The sequence below is a fragment of the Vipera ursinii genome (genome assembly GCF_947247035.1).
Source record: "Vipera ursinii genome assembly, chromosome: 2".
Lineage (NCBI taxonomy): Eukaryota > Metazoa > Chordata > Lepidosauria > Squamata > Viperidae > Vipera > Vipera ursinii.
The window spans coordinates 240599857-240621735 of record NC_139513.1 but is presented as its reverse complement, the minus strand read 5'-3'; the positions used below and the strand labels follow the sequence as shown (position 1 = coordinate 240621735).

The window sequence follows — 21879 nt, the reverse complement described above, 5'->3', positions numbered from 1 at the left end:
CCAGGAGGAGGTCGCAAATTGGAGTCATATGATGTCTCACATAATGACTGTGGGTAACTTTGTTTAATGACTAAGGCAAAAAAAAAAGTTTGTAAAATCAGGTGTGGTCACATGATGCCTCATTTAATAATTGCACTGTTAACAATAAATTTTCCAGTCAAAGCTTAGCTGTGCAATACATGTCTTTGTCCTTTTCTTCAGAAAAAAATATTTCTTTAAATATTAGAGAAGGACACTAAGCATCATTGTTCTTGTTGCCTTCAAAAAATAAGGTAAGTAATGCAATGTGACAGTAGTTCTTAAAGGAGAATATAAGTGACCTACATAATCAGTTCATATCCAAATGTAATTCTTTCCAGTGCTAGATCAGCAGGTATTGCTTTTTTAAGAATTCATGCCAAATATAACATCATCCTCTACAGACACCGTATCATTCTCATCAATCAAAATAGACCTGGAAGGGACCTTGAAGGTCTTCTAGTCCAACCCCCTGCTGAAGCAGGAGGCCCTATACCATTTCAGATAGGTGGTTGTCCAGTCTTTTCTTAAAAACCTAGAACTTCTGAGGGCAAGCTGTTCCAGTGGTTGTCTTTACTGTTTGGAAGTTTCTCCTTAATTCCAGTTTGCTTCTCTCCTTGATTAGTGTCCATCCATTGTTTCTTCTGGCGCTTTGGAAAATAAGCTGATCTTTTTTGTGGCAGCCCCCTGAATACTGGACTATTGCTATCATGCCACCCCTAGTCCTTCTTTTCTCTAGACTGGCCATACCCAATTCCTGAAAGCATTCTTCAAATGTTTTTGTCTCCAGGCCCTTAATCATCATAGATGCTCTTTTTGCATTTTTTCCAAAATCTCAACATCTTTTTTGTAATGTGGTGACCAAAACTGGATGCAGTATTCCAGGTCTGGTCTTACTAAGAATTTATAAAGTGGTACTAGTACTTCACATGATTTTGATTCTATGCCTCTGTTTAAACAACCAAGGATTGTATTAGCTTTTTTGGCTGCTGTTGCACACTGCTGGCTCATGTTTAAGTGATTGTCCACTAGGACTCCAAGTCCCTCTCACAGTCACTGTTTTTGAACCAGGTTTTGCCGAATCTGTACTTGTACCTTTGGTTTTTCCTGCCTTGCTTTTCTCCACATTAAAATTCATGTTGTTGGATAGGGTCCATTGTTCAAGTCTGTCAAGATCTGTTTGGATCCTGAGCTTGTCTTCTGGGGTGTTGGCTGTTCCTGCCAGCTTAGTGTCATCTGCAAATTTGATGGTTCCCCTTCTATTCTCTCATCTAAGTCATTTATGAAGACACTGAAGAGTACTGAGCCCAAGATGGACCTTTCTAGTATCCACTGCTTCCTTCCTTCCATGTACATGTAGTACCATTAAGGACAACTTGTTGAGTATGTTTTGTCAGCCAGTTATAAATCCATCTGATGGTGATGCTGTCTATCCCACATTTTTCTAGTTTACCAAGAAGTAGATTGTGGTCTACTTTGTCCAATGCCTTGCTGAAGTAAGTGTACTATGTCCATAGCATTTCACTGGGCTACTAATTTAGTCAAAGAATGAAATAAGATTAGTTTGGCATTACCTATTTTTAACAAACTCGTTATAACTTATAACTTTATTTGTTTCTAGATATTTACAGATCTGCTTTTTGATTATTTTTTCTAGTATCTTCCCAGGTATTAATGTTAGGCTGATTGGTCTGTAGTTTCCTGGATCTGGTTTTTTTTCCTCCTTTCTTTTCTTGAAGGTGGGAACCATATCAGGAACCATATCAGCTCTTTTCAAATCCTCATTATGATTAATACCATATCCCCCCCTATTGCTGCCTTTTATTGAGGAATCATTGTAACTGCTCAAGATACATTCTGTAAATAGTTGCCGCCATACAGTAAATATAGTACAGACCTCCTACAGACATATTGGATCATTGCAGAATTCATTCTGGTAGGTTAACTTGGTAGCGGAAACATAATTTGCATCCTTTATGAACAGAATAAAAATAGCATCTAGTGCTGATGTAATAATAATATTTAAAGGTGCTAAAAATGCACGATCATTATGGGGTATTTTGATCATCATTATGGTGGAGTTTATTCCTCCTTATGAAAGTTGATAATGAGAAAATATACAAAGGCACAAAAACTTATCAGCCAATTTGAGCATGTTTTAAAAAAAATAAAAACTAGGATATAATTTTTTAAAAATATATGTATACTTAGAATTGGTGCAGAAATATAAAAATGCAGATAACTAGGACCATTGATATCTCAATCACACTCTTGTAAATTAGCTTGTTACTGATTTAATTATTAAACCGCCTGACTGCAGACTTCAAACCTAGCAAAGTGTCTAAGATGAGACAGGCAAGATAGCTATTATAATTTCCTAAGGCTATTAACAATTCATCATCTTAGTCCAAGTGTAGTTATTAAGCTTTCCCTACAAAAGCAAACCAAGCTACCTTTCCAGAAGCCACAGCTACTAAGTGGGAAATTCTACTATTACTGTCATAAAAAATAATATTGTTAATTATTTTCAAGTAAGGAATTGTTATTTTAATTTTTTTGCAATATTTCACGGTTTGACCTATTGAAAGAAATACATTCTTGGGCATTATGGAATTCAAATGCAAGCATCTTCTAGATTATATTTTTATTTTTATTCCATTTATATCCCGCCCTTCTCCGAAGACTCAGGGCGGCTTACAAACTTAGCAGTATGTGGCTTATATGTGGCTTCCAAGTAGTTTTTCCTTAATGACTACTAAAACCCCACAACACATTTATATTTTCATAAATGTTGTAGTATTACACTATTTTCTTGCATTATTTTGGCCACATTTTTAATCTCTTAAAAGAATTAAAGTACAGTTACAATATTTGATGCTGGATACATCAATTTACTTTAAGATTAAAAATTATAATTTAGCCTAAAGAACTGGCTCTGCCAGTTAGCTTGGGGCTCCAATGGGGAGGGGAGAACTTCACATTGGGGGTTATTGACAGATTTATAACAGATGCCATCTCCCCCTTGCTCATCCAGTCTCTCCCTTGCATCTTTCATTTAGGGTTGAATATTTATATTTTTATATTATTGTGTTTGTATTATGTATAGGTTTTGTACAATTCTATCCTTGTAATATTGTAAACCACTCAGAGTTACCCTGTGGTAAGATGGGCAGCCAAAAAAAAAATAATTAAGTAATTTTGTTCTGGTCATGATTTTTTTATAAAGCATATCCCTTGAGTATCAAATATAGTCAACCAACGTTGCTTATTCTTAAAAAAACTAAATGAGGAAATAAATACAATTAATTTTATATTTGGAAATAGAGTTATACCTTGGTATTTGACTGCTTTAAAATTCATCAAATTTGGTACTCAACGAGTTTTGAAGCAAAAATCTTGCTCTGGTATTTATCTTTCTCCTGGTACTCTATGTACAGGGTAGAACTTCCTGGCATCGGCTACCTCATGACTTGTTACACTTTCCATCCAAAATAAAGAGTCACATGGTTAAATCACGTGGCTTGCTTGGTACCTGTTGCTTCTAGTACTCATCGCACCTTCCAGAATGAATCCTGGATAAGTACCAAGGTACTACTGTATGTATCATTAAATCAAGTTTATAGCTGATTTATACTTTTCTAGAATTTGGCTTGAATTATTTTTCCTGTTTAAATTAGCTAAGTATGACAGTTTTCACAGTGTCCTAGTCTATTGGTTCACCATTTAAAATGATATGCAAAGTGCCAGTTAAGAAAAAAATATGTTCCATTACTACCGTATAAATCAGAACCTTAAACCTAGTCCCACAGTAAAATCATGTTAGGAATGAAATTAAAACAATTTATTTCCAATTAAAAAGTTTAGATGAAGATATATTTAGTCTTCTATAACATAGCACCAAAGTAATAATTCAATTTAGTAAATTCTTTAAAAAAAATCTGAAGCATTCCTTTTCTTTTCTTTTAAGAAGCTTATGCGGTTAAGCAGTATCATATGTCACTCTTTCAAGTTATTCATTATATTATCAGTATAATTTGAGAAGTTTTGTCAAAAAAAATAGCAAGTTTTAAATTTCTTTACATTTGACGTTAGGAGATAGTGGATTTATCTTTATCTTGTTTATGCCAAACCAATTCCCCAGATTTGTAAATGCACAATCAGAATAGGAGATAAGTAAGAAGGGTGATAGACTACTCTTTTTACCAACAACAGGAGGAGGGAATCTATAAGCACAGATCAGGCGTTATCTTTTATCAATAAGTAAAAGTCTTCTCAGCTGAATATATCTGAGCACAGAAGGAAAACAGATGAAATGTCATTCTTGCAAGTATGAAGAACATTATAAAACAGCACACTGTTGCCCTCCAGACCTTTAACAAGAGATGTTTCTTAATTCTGTGGGGGTCAGATGTTTAGTTTACTCAGCAAAAGTAACAGTATTAAAAGCCATTGCTCTTCTGTGTCACCATAATTCTTTCCCACATATTCTGATTTTCTCTGAAAATCACAAAGGTGAACACTGAAGCCAAAATAGACAGCTATCTCATTTAAAGTATTTTAAAACTGCTTATGTGACCTTTAAAAATAATCTTAAAGTGTCAGTCTAGTTTATGAATCTGATGAAGATATACATACAAAGAAGACAAGTGGAAGGGCAGAGTCTAAAACATTTTGCAAACCTAGCTAATGCACTCTGATAATATTTCGTACTCCATTCCACAGAATCAAGCTTTGCTGTATCTTTTCTAACCAAAATACATTAGGATTTATTATCAATGGAGTGCATTGTACACTTTTAAAATGCCCTTTCTTTGTTTCAATTCACACAGGCTATTACTACTGCATTCATATCAGGAGCACCAAAGCGTTTCCGGGTTGAAAGGATTGAATGGTGACATCACTGTTGCCTGGTTGGGGGCTCCTTTCATATCCCTGTTAAGGTGTCCACCAAAGTGATAACCATCTCTCTACTTGTGGTCACCTGCTTTCAAATTGCTGGGTCGGCAAGAGCTGGAGCGTTGACCACAGTTCACTCCAGCCTGCAGCAGTAAACGGGTCTCAAATGCAAGCCTGTCAGTTGTCAGCCCAGTGTCCTAACTTCGTGAGCTACCATATTCTTTTTACACTGGCTATTAAATCACTAGTAATAAAATACTATTCAAACAGAAAGAAGAAAACATCTGTAAAAATCCATTATAATAATTCTCAATATTTCAGACCATATCCTCCAAAATAGGTGGCCATAATAACTGTTCAGTACTATTTATAAGTAGTTCACATATGAGGGGAATTTTTTGAAAATCAATATTGAAAAATACATTTTTGTGTGGCTTCTAATTTGTCAAACATAATTATCCTTCAAATTCATTTTTAGTGTCTAGACTTTTTGCTAACAATTTTCAATTTATTTTTCAAGCTGTAGCTTGAATTTTTATTCATTATTTTAAGGAAATCTATATTTATATGAAACTGCAGTTGACTGACATTATTTCCAAATCTCCAATTCCCAAACAATTATCCCAAAGCTCTCAGGTCACTTAAAACAAAATATTTAAGTAGCTAACATGCAATTATAAATTTGCCTATGCACACAAGAGATTAATCAAATTTGCAGCAAATCCAGTAACAACCATCTATGCTACTTATATGTTTTACTGCAATATTGCAGATGCCAAAATAATTTGAATATTAATGTATTGATTGCAAATTTTATAATTCTTTTTGTAAGAGTATCTATGCATACCTTATAACATATGTAAAATCCATTAAACCTTATATCAAAATACCACCAACGTGATAGTTTAGCAAGATTTTAGAATAAAATCTAACCCCATCCTTCAAAAACAACAGAAACAAAAAATATTATTTGTAAAATTATGGCTAGATTCAGACTCAGAATAACAAGAAATTCTTTTACAAGCAGAAACAAAACAACACCAAGCATACTATTTAATTATTTTTCAGCAATATTTCTTTTAAATCAAATGCAATATTACATTTGAGAGATGGAAGAAAACATCTTACCTTCTTCAGTTTCATGCCATACAATCCCTTCCAAATTTACACTGGTTCCAGGTTCACATGGTCCAAGGCATTCAGGTTCTGTTACTATTCCAACATCACAAGTATTCACTCCCACTGAACGAGTCCGTACCAAAAGTTGCTCCACTGGGGCTGCAATGTTGGATGAAGATGGTGAAAAATAGGAAGGTAGAATCTGAGTTGTCAAATTACTGGAAATAGGAGGTGGAGGTGCAGGCACTGTAAAGAGGGGGTCAACCTACAAGTAAAAAGGAAAAAAAAATATTTTTAAAGTAAAAGGAAATACTGATATTAAAAATGTATAGATAAATAAACATATTAATTCCATATAATAATACCGCAAGATGGATGAAAAAATACCTTACTTTAGAAAGAAACTCATTCTTTTAATTTCCGGGCATAAGAACAGCAGAATATAACAGTCTTATTAAATTAAGCCAAGGTTCAACTAGTTCAACATTTTGTCACGATAGTGCCCAACCAGATGCCAATGGCAAGCAATGACTATTTCATTTTTATTACACCATTCTCCATCTGTCAATTACAAAAGGCCACACTGCTTAGATCTGTATATACACTATGCCAATAGTTTACAACATTCTAGATTCCTGGGAAGAACTGAATGCATGTGCAGACCGATACTAGCTAAAGAATTGGCAGTGAAGACTTTGCATTGTTAACAGATGATATTATTTATTAATAATTGGAAACAATTACAAAACACCAGGATTTGCAGATCGAAATTGAACCCACATGGAAAAAGAAATATGTTATTATACCAACTGTGACTGAAGCCCGCAGAGTGATACCTAAAGAACTTCCTCGACATCTGGAAATATTGAATTTATCAGATCTGAAAACCCTAATTTAATAAAAACCCACCCTGCTTAGAATTGCCTATATTATTAGATGCTAGCTTAATAATTTGAACAAATGCAATCAAGGCCAGAATTGAAAAATTGTCAAATGATTCAAAGTGCAGATTGTGCAAAGAAGCAGAAGAAACAGTAGATCATATTTTCAGCTTGTTCAAAAAGATTCACACAAAATACTTATAAATGACATAACACAATGGGGTCTAACAAAGTCTGAAAGACAGTTGGGTAAAATGAGTATTGATAGACTGAGCTTTAAAAGCTGAGTTTTGAAGACATCTTTATCTGGCAACATCACCTGGCAAAGTCCTAGAATGGTGGAGGTGATCAGAGCAATAGCGTGTTGTTGAAAGTGTATTTCCTGCAGTACAAAATTGTGCGCAGATTTGCTATGCTATGTTGTGTCCAGACCTTGGGGAACAAGGAACTCTTACAAAAAGGAGTGCTTCTCCAATAATGAAGTGTGCGTCTCCCATAAATAATATGGTAAAAAGTAATTTATAGAAACCTATACTCAATCGGTTGTCACCCGGGTCAACAACCACGATTCTAGGTGTAATAGTTCTTGGGCATTTTGGCGATAAGTGAGCTATAGAACTCAGGACAAATGACTGAGTAATCAGGGTCAGCAGATGTAGGACTACAAGAGGAAAATGTTCATACCCATCTCAAATATACAAAGATTGATAAAGAAACAATGACCTGCTATTACAAATCAAGTCTAAAGATAAAGCATCAGTTCTGGAAAGAACAACGTATAGAATCAGAAAGAAACAAACAGAAGCTAGCAGACCAAAGTTTATTTATAATACAAAATATTCACAGAAGTTGAATTAGAAGAATTACAAGAGCAAAGAAATCGATGGAACCCTTATCTGAAGTAGCTCGTACCACCGAGATGAACCAGGAAAGCCAGCAGTAGAGGAAGCCAGTATAGTTATTGAATTGTTATCATTCCAAAATCAGGCACCCTCTCTTCTGCCTTCTCCTCAGAAAGAACAAAGCCTTCTAAGTAAAAAACAAGAGGAACTGAAACAATGAATATCTGAGCATCTGGGACAGTACAAAACAAAAAATAACACAAACAACATTGCCTTCATTGAAACCTTACAAAAAAAAAAAGACTGCGGTTAACCTTTCCAGTGCATCAAGTATTCAATATGTTTCCCTCTGGGACTAGATTCCAGCAACATATTTACCCCTTATACACTTCCTCTTTCCTGATGAAAGAGATCAATAGCCTCTCTTCCTGATGCCAGCTTTTGTGTGTTTGCTGATTTTTGGTACAACTCAAAGATGCATGGCTCAAGTAGTATTGCAGGGGATATGGGACTGGGCAACTCAGACTCCGGCTTACATATATTCTGATACGGACTTGCTCGCCCTCAGGGGTGCCCCCCTCTCCTGGGTGCGTCCCGCCTTCTTTTCTATCCCCAGTCTCGATGAAGGGCCCAATTATTGGGACCCTGAGAGATGGCCGGGTAAGACCAGGGGCTCTCGATATAAATTTAATAAGAAGCCCCTGGTTAACTTTTTAGTCAATTTTTTAGGGGGTTGGGGAGGGGGGTGGGGGGTAGTGGTTGTCTGGCTGTGGGGGGTGGCCATACAACCGTGTTGCAGGCCAGGCCTGGGTCTGACGGCGTTCGGGGGGAGCGGGTTGTGGTTACATCTGCGGCTCTGGAGCGGGTCGTGGGATTACCGATTCCCACGACACTGGGGTATGGCAGCAGGCGTATGGACAGAGGGCCGTATCGTTACCGGGAGGGCCGTCTCCGCTGTTTGCGAGCGGTGAGGCGCTCCGACCCTCTGGTTCTTCCCTGAGGTGCCGGGAGCGAGGATGTGCAGCCTCCTGAGCTCCGGCTGGTGTACCTGAATGCCAGGTCCGTGGTTAATAAGGCTCCCCTTGTGCGGGATCTGGTGGAGGGTGAGCATGCGGACCTGGCTTGTATCACCGAGACCTGGTTGGGTCCAGAGGGTGGGGTCCCTTTGGTTGACCTTTGCCCACCAGGTTTCCGAGCGTTACACCGGCCTCGGGCTCAAGGTAGGGGCGGGGGGGTGGCGGTTGTTATTAGGGAGACCTTATGTCCGCGGGAGACCACCGTTCCTCAGATAGTCGGGTGTGAGTCTCTCTTTTTGAGGTTTGGTTCGGGGGCTCAGTTGGGCTTGCTGCTGGTGTACGTTTCGCCTAGTCACACAGCGGCAGCCCTGCCCGTGCTACTCGATGTCCTCTCCGGTTTGGTGATTGAGTTCCCCAAACTTCTAGTTTTGGGTGACTTCAATCTACCATCCCTGGGAGGGTCATCTGAGTTAGCCCGGGAGTTCATGGCTTCCATGACGGCCATGGACCTGACGCAGGTAATTTCTGAACCAACTCATGAGGGAGGCCACACCCTTGACTTGGTTTTTTTATCTGGACGGTGGTTGGATGATCTTGGTGGGGGCTCTCCATTTATTATGCCCCTGTCATGGACCGATCATCACCTCCTGCGGCTGGTCTTCTGTCTTGCCACCCCCCACCGTGGGGATGCGGAACCAACTAGATGGTACCGCCCCAGACGCTTAATGGACCCTCTCGGGTTCCAGGCAGCGCTGGGATCCCCACCTGCCTCCGTCGCTCACAGCTCGGCGGATGCCTTAGTGGAAGCCTGGGAAAGGGCAGCCACTGAGGCACTGGACCGAGTTGTACCCCTGCGGCCCCTGACCCAGTGCAGATCCCATCGAGCTCCATGGTTCTCCGCGGAGCTCCGGGAGATGAAGCGTCGGAAACGGGGCCTAGAGAGCTGCTGGAGGTCCAGCCGATCCGAATCCGACCGGTTGCGGTTAAGAACCTATATTAGGTCTTATCTCGCAGCGATGAGGGCAGCGAGGTGCAATTACTTCTCTGCCCTCATCGCGTCCGCAGATAATCGCCCGGCCGCCCTGTTTAGGGTGACTCGCTCCCTCCTTAATCAGGAGGTGAGGGAGGATCCCTTGCAGGGTCGTGCCGAGGAGTTTGGTCAACATCTGTCGGATAAAATCGCTCGGATTCGGACCGGTTTGGACTCCAGCTGGGCAGAGTCTGACGATCAGGACACGGGCGGTCTTGTCAATGTTATCTGGGAGGAGTTTGATTCTGTGACCCCTGATGAAGTGGACAAGATTATGGGGAGGTTGAGCTCCACCACATGTTTATTGGATCCGTGCCCTTCCTGGCTGGTTTATGCAGCCAGGGAGAGGACACGAGGCTGGTTCCAGGCGGTGATATCTGCTTCTTTGAGTGAGGGTAATTTCCCCACCGTTTTGAAGGAGGCGGTGGTGAGACCTCTCCTCAAGAAGCCTGCCTTGGACCCAGCTGTCTTGAACAACTTTCGTCCAGTCTCCAAACTTCGCTTTCTTGCGAAGGTTGTTGAGAGTGTAGTGGCGCATCAGCTCCCTCTGGTCCTGGATGAAGTGGATTATCTGGACCCGTACCAATCGGGTTTCAGGCCCGGGTACAGCACGGAGACGGCATTGGTCGCTCTGGTGAATGATCTCTGGAGGGCCCGGGATAGGGGATATTCCTCTGTCCTGGTCCTATTAGACCTCTTGGCGGCTTTCGATACCATCGACCATGGTATCCTGCTGCGGCGTCTCAGGGGATTGGGATTGGGAGGCACAGTTCTTCGGTGGTTCTCCTCCTATCTCCTGGGACGTTCGCAGTCGGTGTTGGCAGGGGGGCAGAGATCAGCCCCTAGGTCTCTCGTTTGTGGAGTTCCTCAGGGTTCGGTTCTCTCGCCTCTCCTGTTCAACATCTATATGAAACCGCTGGGTGAGATCATTCGTGGTTTTGGAGTTGGGTATCATCAATATGCTGATGATACCCAACTTTTCATTTCGACCCCAAACCACCCCAGTGATGCCCTCGCTGTGATGTCCCGTTGCCTGGAGGCGGTTCGGGTCTGGATGGGGAGGAACAGACTTCAACTCAACCCGGACAAGACTGAGTGGCTGTACATTCCGGCATCCCAGGACATTCAAAACGTTCCATCACTTTCTATGGGGGGTGAGTCTTTACACCCCGTAGATAGGGCTCGCAACTTGGGAGTCCTCCTTGATGCACGGCTCACCTTAGAAGATCATGTAGTGGCCGTGACCAGGGGGGCTTTCGCACAGGTTCGCCTGGTGCGGCAGTTGCAGCCCTATCTAGACCGGGATGCCCTGTGTACGGTCACTCATGCGCTCGTGACCTCTCGTCTTGACTATTGCAATGCTCTCTACATGGGGCTTCCCTTGAAGACCACTCGGAGGCTCCAACTGGTACAGAATGCGGCCGCGAGAGTTGTCTTGGGAGTTTCCCGGTACTCCCATGTTACACCTTTGCTCCGCGAGCTGCATTGGTTACCAGTTGTCTTCCGGGTGAGGTTCAAGGTCTTAGTGATGGTTTTTAAGTCCTTACATGGCATGGGTCCGGAATACCTCGGGGACCACCTGCTGCCGGCGTCAACTCCCCTCCGCCCCGTGCGTTCCCACAGAGAGGGCCTCCTCAGGGTGCCTCCAGTCAGAGAATGTCGGCTGGTGGCCCCCAGGGGGAGGGCCTTCTCTGTGGGCGCTCCGGCTTTGTGGAACCAGCTGCCGGTTGAGCTCCGGATGGCACCAGATCTCCGCTCCTTCCGTCGCGGGTTAAAGACCCATTTATTTGAACAAGCTGGCCTGGCCTGATGGGGAATCACTTAGGGTTTTAATATTTATATATATTTTTATTGTTTTTATTGTGGGCAATAATTTAATTCTTTTTTAATTTTTGTATTTTTGTAGTTTTAAGATATGCCCTGTTCACCGCCCTGAGTCCTTCGGGAGAAGGGCGGTATAAAAATTTAATAAATAATAATAATAATAATAATAATAATAAGAGGGAACCTGGAAATTTGTTTGGGAAGCTGGAACCTATGAGATGTAAAAATAAAAGAAGGATAAATATTGTGTCCACCTGATTTGCTGAGGAGTGAGAAATTAAGTGTTTTGGAGAACTTCTAAATTCTTATGGTCTGTATGAACTTGCACAGAAAAGGTTACCCTTTTCAGGAGGTGTCACTAATTGGTGAAAGGCATTTCTTTACAGCCAGCAACTCTTCATTGAAAATATCATAGTTCTTTTCTGCTGGGAGGAACGGTGTGGAATAAAAGGCCCATGGTAGTAAATCTGTCACCCTTGAGTAGAACTGCATCTATGACCGCATCTGAAGTGTCCGTCGGCACAAAAATGGGGCAGAAGGCATTGGGATGCTGAAAGGGTTGAGAGGAAAAGAATTATTTTCACTCTAAAAGGCCACTTTTTTCTGTCAACCAAAGGAGTATTGCCAAGCATTTTTTAGGAGCTGGGACAGCGGTTTTACAGTGGATATAGAAAATCTGCACACCTGTTAAAATGCCAGGTTTTTGAGATGTACAAAAATCAGAGCAAGATAAATCACTTCAGAATGTTTTTCCACCTTTAACATTGTACAAATTCAATTGAAAAACAAACTATAATTGTTTAGTGGTGAAAAAAATAACAAAAAACTAGAATAATGTGGCAGTGTAAGTGTACATACCCTCTTATAAGTATATCGTCAGCAAAATTAGGGCCAAGTTGCCATTGGTTGCACTGATACTGGTTGAGGCAAATTCTATTTCAGGTGTCACATTATGTAAATTAGCCATCTGTATATCCATTTGCTGCTGGTTTTGCAATAATGCTGCTGCCAGGTGCTAGGCAGATAATAGATTTCTTTAAGGATTGGGATTACTCCTAAAATTTCTTTCTTTGGAAGACTGCATGAGACTTGAAAGATTAACGCTGGCCTTAACACAGGGGTGTCAAACTCAATTTCATTGAGGGCCGCATCAGCATTGCGGTTGCCCTCAGGGGGCCGGGTGGGTATGGCCTAGGTGGGCGTGGCCTACTGGGTGGGCGTGGCTAGAGTGAATATGGCCTACTGGGTGGGCATGGCCAGCTCTACATCGTTCGCATCAATGGTGCCTATGGGGGCCTGGGCAGGAGTGGGACAGATCTGAGGGTCTCTGGCAGGAGGAGGGTCTCTGGGCCAGGGCGAAGGCAGTGGGGGGCTGTTCCCTCACTGTTTCCAGGATGGCTTTGCGGGCCACATGAAACCACTTCGTGGGCCGCATCCGGCCCCCGGGCCTTGTGTTTGACATGTCTGCCTTAACAGGTAGGCCAGACAGGAAACACAACAAGATAAACCAGTTCTACTTTATGGTAATGCTATGTTAACAGAATCTTGCAAGTCTGAAAGTATAATTATCCTGTGGTCACCTTTCCAGCAGAGAACTTAGTGAAAGTCTCTTCTGAGCCTACTGCTCTGCCCACTATATAGCTGCAGGTTATGCTGCCTCTTATCTGACTGTTCCTTAGACCAGGGGTGTCAAACTGCCGGCCTGCGGGCCGGACGCATCACGAAGAAACTGCGCCCACCCCATTGCCGGCAAGTTCCGATACGTCGCGCGACGTCACATGACGTCGCGAGTTTGACACGTCTGCCTTAGACTGTTCATCTTTGTCCCGTCTTCCAAAGTCTTTCCCACATACCACTACAAGATGATTTATAAAGAATGACTTTTAAAAGGGATCTTATAAAATAATGTATTTCCCTATATAATAAAGGATAGTGGAGACATACATTTATAAATGAGCTACTTTAGAAATTCATTGGTTTATTGTGACTTGAAAACTGACACAAAAAAATACTTTTTTTGCAGAAAAATCTTTTAATTATAGTAAGAGAATATTAACAATTCTCCAAAAACTCAATGAAATTTTGTTCTGAAGAGATAACAGGGATACAATATGGTAAGTTTGCCAGACGTCTACTGGGGAATAAGGATTTCTACTCACTATAATGCATTTTTAAAAATGAGAAATGCCACTAGATCAACTGCTGTATATAGGTAAGATACAATCTTTTATTCAATTTGATGCATCTAATAGTGACTGTTGCAAAACCAAGTTGGTCTCTATAATAGTTGCACAATGGCAAATACCATAAAACACTGGACGTTTTTAAGAAGAGACTGGACAACCATTTGTCTGAAATGGTATAGGTTTTCCTGCCTGAGCAGGAGGTTGGACAAGAAGACTTCCAAGATCCTTTCCAACACTACTACTATTACTACTACTACAACTACTACTACTACTGTTGTTGTTTTTATTATTATTATCTATTTGTGCAGTGACAACTGGATTTCAGGTCATTTAAGAAACAATTTCCAAATGACTAAACATAGAGTGGCAGATGAGCAAACAAGTCTGACTGAAGTCATCATATGATTTATACCAGTTTCTCTTTTTTATGTGCTTTAATAATGTTTTAAAGGCATATGGAATTATTATTTTTTTTAAATTTTTATGTATATTAAATATTTTCTAAAACAGTGGTGCTTGTTTCCTAGTAAGAGAAATTATTATTACAGATGGATTCCCTTTCCTATTCAGCCAGAAAACAGAAATTTAAAATACATGTAATCACACAGTGAAAGTACATTTTTTATCACATTTTGAGATTTCTGAGTTTCACACTGCAGAGAGAGAAGAACACTAGCAGTCTTTAAACAGCCTTATCCAGAAAGGTAACATCCAGTTACATTAGACTTCATTTCCCATAATTGATACAGATAGTATAGCCACCTGGCATTATGGATGCTGAGGTCCAATATAGCTCTAACATTCCAAAGTCAGAAAGATGGTTGAAGATTTTTCCCTTTCTCTTTATTTCAAATGTAGCTATTAGCTGCTAAAATGCATAGATGAGAAAACACAAGGAAAAACACAAAGGTAAGTGGCTACAATATAGTGCTTAATCAGAACTCAAAGTAGCAGTTTAGACCAGGGGTGTCAAACTGTCGGCCCGCGGGCCGGAGCGTCATGGAGAAACCGCGCCCATCCCATTGCCGGCAATGGGAAAAAGTTCCGATACGTCGTGCGACGTCACATGACGTCGCAAGTTTGACATGTCTAGTTTAGACAATTTTGTCTCCTCATAGTCTCAGAAAGGGACTGAACAAGTCGAATTTTATATATAAACAAATATAATGCAAAAAGAAACTGAATATAATCCAGATCCTATACTAGAATTCTACCCATAAGCTTGCATTCAAATATATGGCTAATTGACTGAAGTACGATTTTGAATCCCCACATTTGACATCTGCCTAACAAAAATAAAAAGCATGATTTAAGCATAGACGCTCCTGCTGCCATTAGACTTTAAGATGTTGGCAGCATTAAACAAAAAAAAAAAGCTTCTCAAGAAGAAGCCAAATATGCAGGCAAATGTAAAAGCAGCTGACCTCAAAAACAGATGTTCTTTGCAAATCAGTCATCAGTTAAGTAAGGATAAATAAAGCAATATTTATCTTTCAACTAAGTTCAAGATACAGAGCCAGAGTTTGCACTACATGGGTTTTGGCTATTGTAGAGTCTCCGGGTAACAGAGTTCTTCTAGTTTTAATTTCATGCTTTTGGAATAAAGATAATGCAGTTTATTTCTGTACTTTCCTCAGTATTATCTCCAGATGTACCATACTTTAGTATCAACTTATGTGTCCCATAGAATTTGATCAAAAATTATTTTAAGATAATTCATATATGCCATTTTAAATTGCTTAATAGAAAATTAAATTTAGAAATAAAAGCAGAACATCCATGAAATGAAATACAGATAGTTCTAGACTTATGACCAAATTTTACTGAGACAGTTGTTAAGTGAATTTTGCCCCATTTTATGACCTTTTTGGCCACAGTTGTTAAGTGAACCAATGAAGTTGTTAAATTAGTAACAAAGTTTGTTAAGTAAATCTGGCGTCCTCATTAACGTTGGTTGTCAGAAGTTTGCAAAAGATGATCATATGACACTGGGATACTGCAACCATCATAAATATGAGTCAGTTGCCAAGCATCTGAATTTCTTTCACAAGATTATGTGGAGGTTGCAACAGTCATAAGTTTGAAAAATGGTTATAAGTCACTTTTTTCAGTACCACTGTAACTTCAAATGGTTCCTAAATCAGACATGTCAAACTTGCAACGTCACGTGACATTGCACGATGTATCATGACTTTTTCCCCATTGCTGGCAATGGGGTGGGTGCAGTTTCAGCGTGACGCATCCAGCCTGTGGGCAAGCAGTTGACATGCCTGCCCTAAATGAACAATTGCAAGTCAAGAACTACATGTATCATATGACACTGCACTTAACAACCAAATGGGATTTGTTTAACAACTGCATAAGAACTTCCATGTTAAATTAGTGCAGTTACATGACATTGCAATTTAAGACTTGTTACTTAGTGACATAGTTGCCTGTCCCAATTACAGTTGTTAAACAAGGATTGTTTGTGTTTCCTACAAAGTTACCTTCCTCTTTCTAAATCAGTACCATATTTTCCGGCGTATAAGATGACTGGGCGTATAAGATGACCCCCCAACTTTTGAGATGATTTTCATGGGTTAAAGTCTTATACGCCAGAAAATACGGGTAAGCAGGAAGTCAGGGCTGCTTCTCAATTAGGTGAAGGTTTATCAAGAGCTTTCGGCCTCGAGATCAGCTTTGCTCTGCCTCGCCTAAACCTCGTCTCCTCTCGCCTTGGCGCCCCCTTCTACTTCAGCCACACGCGCTGGCTGTTTCGGCCAGGAGCGACGAGCATTGTGGCCCAACACTTCGGGAAGGCACCAGGTCTGAAAGAAGGCGGTTCTTTCCGTAGGTTAGTTAATGAACAGGGCGGCAGATGGCGGGGTGGTGGTGGTGGTGAAAGAAACGGGCTCAGCCCTGCGCTGCAAGTTTGAGATTCCCTCAAAGAAAGCCCTGAGTTTCCAAGTAACTAGAAACCAGAAGGAGCCCTGCGTGGCACTGAGATCGAGAAGCCCGTTTACCCTCCCCTGCATTTTGCTGTGCTTTTCTAAAGTTTTCCAATAAAATGCAAACTCGGGGTTTTTCCTCCTTTCACTTGCATAAGTTATCGCTGGAGTATACAGAAAGGGGAAAAAGAAATAAAGGGGAAAAACCCCGCACATATTATAATATTTATTTTTCAAAAGGCCACCTTCTACTTCAGGGCGGAGGGGCGACCCCAGGTTGCTGAAGCCCCAGTGCCAGCTTTCTGCTGCGGTCTGCCTGTCGCAATTCCCAAGCTGCGCCTTCCCGGGTGGGTGTTGTTGTAGGTCTGGCCACGGCACCACGCCCTGAAGTTGAACTCCCAGGGTCAGGTGAAGCTCAGCTCCGCGCGAACATGTCAGGTCGGCCTCCGCCTGTGTTCCCGCGCTCCCTTGAGCTCTCGTGCTCACCGAGCGCTGGCGGCTCGGCACGCGCTTGACTCCCGCTCCCTTCCAAAAAAAAGGGAGGGTCTGCTGACCTAGGACGCCGGTAAGCTGGAGCCTCAGCCTCGGTTGGGCTGGTCAGTTTATTTATGAGGAGGCTGTCTTTTGCCATTCTCGAGCGCTGGATTTGTCCGTTTCCACTAACGTCTCTGCTCCTGAGGATTTACTATTTTCCGGCGTATAAGGCGACTGGGCGTATAAGACGACCCCCGACTTTTGACAAGATTTTCATGCGTTAAAAAGTCGTCTTATACGCCGGAAAATACGGTAATTGCAAAATTAATCAAAAAATTAATTTGTTTTTGCTGTGTGATTGTTCTCAAGGAGATTTGTGGGAAACATTCAGAAGATGACAGAGGTGAGCAATTAGAGACAAAACAGCAAAATCAGGAAGACAGCCATCTTGCATGGGGCATGGAGAAGGAAAGGTATATAAGTCCAACATTTGCTGAACAATGTGAAAAGATAAGGAAAAGTAACATAAAGAACAAATGACACTGCAGGTCCTCATTGATATTTTGGTAGGTTTATTCCCAAGTGTTAGGGCATAGTGGGCATTGGTGTTGCCATTTATCACAAACAGGTTTCACTGAAGGGAAGAAAAAAACACCAAATGGAAGACAGGTTATGCTACCATAATATTTTCCTCTGCTCCTCTCACCTGATTGCATGATTTTTTGGCAATGAATATCTGCCTATAAATAGATCAAGCACTAGAGTAAGAGCTCTTCACATCACACACACACAAACACACACACATTTTAAAAAACCTCAACCAAACAAAAACAAAGACTGGAAAATGAATGTTGCTATGTCTAGTCAAAATTGTTGTTTTATATACATACATACTCACTCTACCATTTCTTCACCAGCCCTAAAATTAAGCTGTGGATGTGATAATTGGTCTCTGATGCACTAAAAACTCCTCTGAATTACAGTCCTGGAGCAATAAAATCCCACAATAGAATCCAGTGACCAAAACAGTTTCTATTCAAAACACACTCCCTTCCTACTACATTGGTATAAATACAGATGTACAAATACTAGGGATTTTCTTTTTGCAAGTGTGGGAAAACTACATTTAACAAAAATGCAATAAAAAAGATCCAGGGACATTTGGTCATGCATTCTACACAGCACAAACATCTAATTCAGAATTAGAATATTATTCTAATGACAACAACCCCTTATCATACTTTTAAGCATTTTATTTTTCAGTACATGCCTTAAGGGTTACTTACACTCCAAATCTTGTATCCTTTCATAAATTTTGTTCCAAAAACCAAACAAAAAAGTCTTTGACTTTCAGTAGAAAGTGCATATATGAACAGTGCTTGAGCTCAGCAATCGAAAAAGCTAACTTCCAGCAAGCTTTTACTCAGCACTAGTCAAGCTAGCTGAATTCTCACTTTGTATCACATCTAGTGTCAGAATCCATTTATATCACATTTCATAAATGTATAGGTAGAACAATGTGCTTATTCTGGGGATTCTGCCATCTCTCCGAAGGGAGGGGGAGAGGATAGACTTTAGGCATCTTCAAACAACAGGGAACATTTGAACTGGGGGAGGGAGGGGGAGTGACAGATTGAATTGCATCTTCATTTACAACAAAAAAGGAAGCAATAACCATAAAACCAAGGAGAGTTCCCTTTCCCATGGAAGGGCCTGACATCTGACCAAATGGATGAGGGGAGGGGCTGAAATGGGAATGCTTTATATAGGATTGAAATGTAACTTTGTTAGATTCCGTCTTGTATTGCCACAATCGATTCCATCCTAGTAAACATTTTCCTTTTGGACTAAACTTGCATCCAAGAGTTCTTATTTCCTAAGATGTGGATTCAGGTGGGTCCTGACATCTAGTACCATTTATATTTGTTGTTGTTGTTAGCTGCGAAGTCGTGTCCGACTCATCGCGACCCTATGGACAACATTCCTCCAGACCTTCCTGTCCTCTACCATCTTCTGGAGTCCATTTGAGCTCACACCTACTGCTTCAGTGACTCCATCCAGCCACCTCATTCTCTGTCGTCCCCTTCTTCTATTGCCCTCAATCTTTCCCAGCATTAGGCTCTTCTCCAGTGAATCCTTCCTTCTCATTAGGTGGCCAAAGTATTTGAGTTTCAACTTCAGGATCTGGCCTTCTAAAGAGCAGTCAGGGTTGATCTCCTCTAGGACTGACCGGTTTGATTGCCTTGCAGTCCAAGGGACTCACACATGCGCAAAATGGGAGGCACCTGCACGGCGGCAGCGACGGATCTCCCTGGTGACGGGTGCTGGGTTGCGGCACCGCCTTCAGCCCGGGCGCCGCTGGAGCCACCCCTGGGACCTCCAAACTGCCGCCCGTTTGGAGAGGTGCGCGCGCAGCTCTCCAAACCTTCCCACTCTCTGAATGGGCGGCGGCACCACCCGAAGGCGGCATGTCTGCAAACTGGCCGCGGCAGCTTTCCAAACGGGCAGCGGCGCGCACGCTGCTGTCCAAACATTTGAAGAGGTGCGTGCGCACCTCCACCCGAACAGGCGGCGGCACCTCCCGTTCCGAGAGGTGCGCACGCAGCTCTCCAAACCTTTGGAGAGGTGCGCACGCACCCCCGCCCAAATGGGTGGCGGTGCCTCCCGTTTGTAAACCTGCTGCTGCCAGTTTGGAAAGCTGCCGCGGCCAGTTTGCAGACCTGCCGCCTTCGGAGGAAGGCGGTAGCTCTTCCAATGGGCCACAGCAGCTTTCCAAGCGGGCGGCACCACTGCCCGTTCCGAGAGGTGTGCGCGCAGCTCTCCAAACCTTTGGAGAGGCACATGCGCACCTCCGTCCGAACGGGTGGCGGTGCCACCCGTTTCCAGACCTGCTGCCGCCGGTTTGAAAAGCTGCCGCAGCCCGTTTGCAAAGCTACTGCCTTCGGAGGAAGGCGGCAGCTCTGCAAATGGGCCGCAGTAGCTTTCCAAACCGGCGGCAGCACTGCCTGTTCGGAGAGGTGCGCGTGCACCTTCGTCTGTTTGGAGAGGTGCGCGCGCACCTCCGTCCGTTTGGAGAGGTGCACGCGCACCTCCGCCCATTCGGAGGTACACACGCACCGGGCGACTGGGAGTCGCAGGAGATGGCTTAAAGAGCCGCATGCAGCTCCGGAGCTGCGGGTTGCCGACCCGTGGTCTAGGAGGACCTTCAGATTGTGCTCTGGGGCTATCTGGGGAATGTAATCTCCTCTAGCACAAAAGATGGTATAGTTCTGAAATTTGCGGGCTCCAAAATCCAGAGCCACTAGGCCTTCCCAGGGTTTCACTGAAGTCTGTTGTTCCCCATCCAGATATATCCTCACAGCCTCCAGACACTGAGATAAGACATTTATTTACATCTTCCAATACACACAAAGGGAATAAACCTGTGTATAGCAAAACATGTGTTCCTGCAATACTTTTCTGTGAGAAATACTTGATTTTCTGGAAAAATTTCTGGGGTGCCAACAATTTCGGCCATGACTGTATTTAGGTATCTGCATATTGATAGCTGATGCTGTGGTGATAAATAAGCTCACCCAGAAGTATCATGCAGATGTTAAAAAGGAGGGGAGAAAACACTCCCAATTTTCTGAATTAACTTAATCCAGAAGGATATCATGGTCAATGGTATCTTTGTGGATTAACTCAGTATCAAAAGCTACTGAGAGGTCAAGTAGGGGAATGATAGATACAGTATCCGTATTCCAACCATAACAGAAATCATTGAAAAGTCTGACCAACGCCATTTCCATACCATGCCCAGTTCTAAATCCTAACTGAAAGGGATCCAGATAATCCATTTTCTCCAAGGTTCTCTGAAGCTGCTATAGAGCCACCATATTTCAGTATGATGGAATCGAATAACAGCTTCTTGAAAAAGGGATGAACCAGATTTCTTTAGGAGGTAAAGGAAAAATCTTCTTCCACAAAGAAGAATTAATCACCATTAGAACCTACTCACATGACACCCCTCCGGCCGCTTTAACAATCCAAGAGAGACATCAGGGGGCTTATGGCATTAGGGCTTATGGAGCTGGAATATAAAACTATTTCAAAACAATTCAGCAGTCCCCAGCAGCCACCCATTCCTTGTCTTCCCATATTTCTCAATGGCCACCAATAAAATGATTCTATGGCCCACTTCTATCCCTCCAATGACAGCCCCATCCCCAGAACCAAGCCCTCGGGGACAGGGAGCTGCCTAATGTCCTCACCAACCATCCCTTGGAGGGGAAGCCTGGAAAGTAAGGGGAAGCACAATTTATTTCTATCTGAACTTCACATGTAGTAACTAGCAAACTGTCCTCTAGGAATGACTATCCAAGGACACAGTTGGTTAAAGAATTTCTAAAAATATTCCAAAGAATTACCGGTAAATGCATTCAGCATTTAAAAACCACTGTTATTTAAACCACAGTTTAAAAACCACTGTTATTTATTTACAAAATCAATTCTGAGAGCAAAATGTGCAGCTCTATACCTATATTGTTAATACAACACAAATAAATCAAGGGTGAATGGATAAAAACTTGAGAAACAAAGGAGATGCATTACTGAATCCTGAAAATGATGTCAGTTATCACCTTCCATGCTGTAACACTAGAAACATTATGTTACGAGAGGC

The 21879-nt window shown here is 42.0% G+C and overlaps 1 protein-coding gene across 2 annotated transcripts in view; it reads right to left on the bottom strand.

Moving 5' to 3' along the window:
- Window positions 1–21879, bottom strand: part of ZNF608 (zinc finger protein 608) — a 126487-nt gene that overhangs the window by 52202 nt on the left and 52406 nt on the right. For both annotated transcript variants that reach the window (XM_083352000.1, XM_083352001.1), the window contains exon 3: window positions 6043–6298. In XM_083352000.1, the coding sequence (XP_083208126.1) occupies window positions 6043–6298 (256 nt within the window). The remainder of the gene's footprint in view (window positions 1–6042; window positions 6299–21879) is intronic.